The sequence below is a fragment of the Aplysia californica genome, unplaced genomic scaffold, assembly GCF_000002075.1.
Source record: "Aplysia californica isolate F4 #8 unplaced genomic scaffold, AplCal3.0 scaffold00013, whole genome shotgun sequence".
NCBI classification, from domain to species: Eukaryota; Metazoa; Mollusca; class Gastropoda; order Aplysiida; family Aplysiidae; genus Aplysia; species Aplysia californica.
In genome coordinates, this window is record NW_004797283.1 from 2,902,175 (window position 1) to 2,906,792 (window position 4,618).

A 4,618-nucleotide genomic window follows, 5' to 3' on the forward strand; every position below is an offset into this window, starting at 1 on the left:
TCTTTTTTTAACTTTGTTTTGGTCAATTTGATCGTCCACACCGATAGACAGTATTCAGAAAGAGACAGAAAGAGAGAGAAGAGGGGAGGAGTTGATCTTGCGAGAACTTCCGGGCGGGTGAGAATAGCCACTTTCAATGCGCAAACTACCGTAATTTTGTCATGAACAGATGGTATTACGGTGGTTTTCGGTCTTCCATCATGATTTTGGAAGCCATTTGAGTATTTATAACCTAGATCTAGATCTAGATCTAGATTAGATAGATTCTAGATCTAGACCTAGATATCTAGATCTTGTTTTAAAGTGGTTGCTCGTTACGGAAAAAGGAATAAAATCAATTGAAGAATTTAATGTGCTAAAGTATAATATAAGATCACCCAACTAGATCTAGATCTATCTTCCAGATCATGACAAATCTGCATTTTTTAAAACTCACATTTGCTGGATTCTGATAATAGGGGAAGATTATGGAAGGGTTTGGGTAACCTTAACCCAAACTGTAACCTTACTATTATAATCTGAATAATAATAGGCTTCTAATAGCGTTTGTTTTGCGCTTTCACTCAAACAACAATCTCTGTGCTGGACAATTTCAGTGACGGTGGGTAGTGAAGGGCTCACGGGCTTTAGCCCCTACCTCCTCCCCACCCACCACCCCCGGCTACCCCAACTCTATCTGTCCCAAAGTAAACGAAAGTTTCTCCATAATGAAACAAGCAGTTGAAACCATTTTATGACCGTTTGCAGTGAACACAGAGTGATCAACTTGGCAGCTTGTTCGTTTGTCCAATCACTGGTCACCTCTTACAACTGTAGTAACCCAGCAGTCGACCAAATGTCTTTAGGGCTCAGCAAAGGATGAGCCCTTTCTCACGCCCGTCCTTTTAAAATGAAACTCTTTTTGTAAAAAAGGTAAAAAGAAGACTTGAAAAAAGAACACTGTACTGAGGGCTCACGCTCTCCCAGCCCTGACAATGGGGTAAAATTTTGCCACACACTTTCCCCCAGTGACACAGCCTATATGCGCTCATTGGTTTTCTGTTGGGTCATTCAACTTTCTCAACTACATGGCCTAATCCAGCTCATGATGGAAGCAATATGTTTGAAGTGCTGTGTGTGCATGTTTGTGTTTGTGCTGCTGAGATTTAACTGTTTTAAACCAGGTCGAACTACTTTAAAGGCTACTTTATCTTCACTTGAAAATTAATTAGAAGGAATTTGGAGGTGAATCGGCTTCGTCCCCGCCATCAACAAGAATTTAACTCTAAGAGTAAAGAGATGGAAAACAAAGGTGACTCTTCTCGTATGAATGGTTCTCAAAATGCCGTGGCTCACCGTGAGAATAGAAAAATCATCACTGTTTAGTTCTTATTGCTTGCTATTTGGGGGGGGCTAAACCAAACATGTGCACATACACACGTACGCAAAGAAGGAAAGACACATGATACCAAACATGTTTCCTCTTTGTTTGAGTAACTGCCTGTCTCGGGGAAATAATTAATCTCAACGATATGAAATTAACAAGTTACTGTCAGCCAATACTAAGACAGGCAGTTAGCTCAAAAGTCATTTGTCCATCAGACATGACTAAAGACTCACCTCAAATTGAGATTAAAATTTTGCCTTAAATTTTACTACCGATATAAAAAAAGTGAAGAAGAATAGCAGCATGCTGGTGTGGTAGCAGCTTCTATTTTTGCAACATGAGTTAAAGGAATAGTAATAAACTTTTTGTAGAGTTGACCTCCAGTAAAAAAGCTTTCAGCATGATAAAGTGGAGGCGTATAATGCATGAGCAGGTAAGACAAGTCAGTTATATAAATATGGGATCTTAATTAAAGGCTTTTTCCTTATAAGACCGTTGCTGTAATGTTCCATAGAGTGTGTTGTCAATGTTAGGTCTCGGAAGGAGAAGGGTAGCTCTGATGTCATTAAGGGCTGTGTAGTGGAATAGGTGATGATCCACAGTCTCATATGCATAGGCACACAAAGGACGCATTGGGGGAAGTTCCAGGTTTATTCTGTTCAGGTGGAAGTTGAGCTGTATATGTTCTGTTTGTAGGCGGAAGATCGTGGTCTGTTTCTTTCTCTGTATGAGGTTGAAATTGTCATTCCTTTGTCTCTTTGGTTAAACATTTTATATCACTGGTGACTCCCCAAAACCCCAGCATGAACACTTTGTATCAGATAGCGGGCAGATACATCTTCGCAATAAAAAGACATTATATATAAATGATATCAATGATATAAAGGACGGATTGGAAAACATGATGGACAAAGCTGATACATCTAGAAAAACTTGGAACTAATTATTTATGTCTGTTGCAAATTTGTAACATTCTCGCTATCATTTAAACAGGACGAATCAGTGTAATACTAATACTCACTTGTGCGGGTTGACAGCTGTCATTTGAACAGGACGCATTACTGTAATACTCACTTGTAGAAGTTGACAACAGTCATTTGAACAGGACGTATTACTGTAATACTCACTAGTAGAAACAGTCATTTGAACAAGACGTATTACTGTAAACTGTAATATTCACTTGTCGGGGTTGACAGCTGTCATTTGAACAGGACGCATTACTGTAATACTCACTTGTAGAAGTTGACAACTGTCATTTGAACAGGACGTATTACTGTAATACCACTAGTAGAAACAGTCATTTGAACAAGACGTATTACTGTAAACTGTAATATTCACTTGTCGGGGTTGACAGTGGTCACTGGAACAGGACATATTACTGTCGGGGTTGACAGCAGTCATTTGAGCGGGACATATTACTGTAATACTCATGAACAGAGGATGTATCACTGTAATACTCACATGACAGCCGTTATTGGTACAGGACTTACTACTGTAATACTCACTTGTCGGGGTTGACAGCGGTCATTGGAACAGGACATATTACTGTCGGGGTTGACAACGGTCATTTGAACAGGACATATTACTGTCGGGGTTGACAGTGGTCATTTGAACGGGATGTAACAGTACAATACTCACTTGTCCGGGTTGACAGCGGTGAGCCCATAGTACAAGTAGAGGACGACGTGGATGAAGGAGTTGATGGCCAGGAATGTGGAGATGGACGGCCACGGGTAGTACAGACGCGACAGGTCTGACAGCAGCAGCATGCTGGCGTGGTGGTACACGTGCAGGAAGGAGATTTGTCGTTGTCGGTGGCGCAGGACCATGAACACCGTGTCTCCCAACTCTATGACCTGAGGGACAGCAAGCAGGTGGTGTGTGACAAAGAGGAGATGTAAAGGAGCAGTTAATAGTGATGATAAATAGATAATAATAAAGTTCATACCCAAACAAATAGCTTTTAATTCTTCACAACCAGCACCAAAAAATAAATCTATAAATCCATGCAGTGCAGAATTACAATCAAAAGCATCAGGCTCTATCACCAACGGCTTTTGTCTTCATATGAGTAAAAAAAACCATACAACTCCCTGTACCTCATCATTTTAAAAACATTCAAAACCACAATTCTTTGGACAAACCTAGAGACACAATATAGGAAGGGGAAATAGGAAAAAAGTCAGGAAGAGAAAGACGTAGATTACTGTGACACTTTGTGGACTGACAGTATCAAGAATTCAGAGACATTTAGGAGGACATTAGGAGGTTGCTAAAATCTTTCTCCCTACACGGGACTCGTCAGTCTATGTCATGTAGATTCCAAGACCTAGAAGACTTGGCTGGCTGATACTTTTGAGAGTTTAGTTTCAGTAAATGTTTCACAGCACTTGCAACACAATGAGGTCATATAAGTGCCGAAGATTAGAGGTGTTACAAGAGAGTAACAAACACTAAAAAGAAGGAGGGGAGATAAAGATGATAGATGCTTGATAGGAAAGAAGAAGCAAACCACACCAGAACACCTGCCAACCACCCACCTTTTGAGACTGGCTTTTTTCTAGAAATTTTGGCATCTTAGAGATAAGGGTAGACCATACTGCGAAAAAGCCAGCGGCAAAATCTGTGCACTGTACTGATACTAAAATAGGTAGTCTAAGGACACATGTGAGCCCTGCCAAAGAGAGTTGGTCAATCGCAGTGATTTCCATTGGTCCAGGTTTCTCTTCCACTCATGTAGTGAAAAAGAACAAGGAGTCAGGAACTTCCACAAGTAGAGTAGCATTTCTGAATCCCTTCTTTTTTAATCTTCAAGAGACCTGGTTCTTATGTGGAGACCAAAGAGGCTAAAAAAAAACAACTGCAGCTCGCAGCAGTGCCCCCATTTATATGAATAATCTCCGCACAGGACACTTACACACAAACAAGCACATAAACAGAATTAACCCCATGCGGGAACCCCATTGCAGACACTGTGACAACCACGAGGAGACTGTTGAACATCTTCTCCTTCACTGCCTAAACCTGGCAGTTCATTGACACAGGCTCCTACACACACCTACAGACTTACAAAGCCTGCTCTACTCTGGAGTTGACCTGATGACAAGGACATGTAGTTACTTGAGGGAGGCATTGTGCTACCAAGAGCGAAATGCTCACAGCTAAAGGGATTAGAAAACAACAACAACAACATAAATAATCTGAGCCCCCACCCCGCTCCCCACGAGCTCTAGTATATTCAACATCCCCCCC

The 4,618-nt window shown here is 41.1% G+C and overlaps 1 protein-coding gene across 1 annotated transcript in view; it reads right to left on the reverse strand.

Annotated features, from left to right (window-relative positions):
- Positions 1-4,618, reverse strand: part of LOC101857617 (elongation of very long chain fatty acids protein 5) — a 10,102-nt gene that overhangs the window by 1,282 nt on the left and 4,202 nt on the right. The window contains exon 4 of the mRNA XM_005090187.3: positions 3,005-3,222. Coding sequence (XP_005090244.1) covers positions 3,005-3,222 — 218 coding nt within the window. The remainder of the gene's footprint in view (positions 1-3,004; positions 3,223-4,618) is intronic.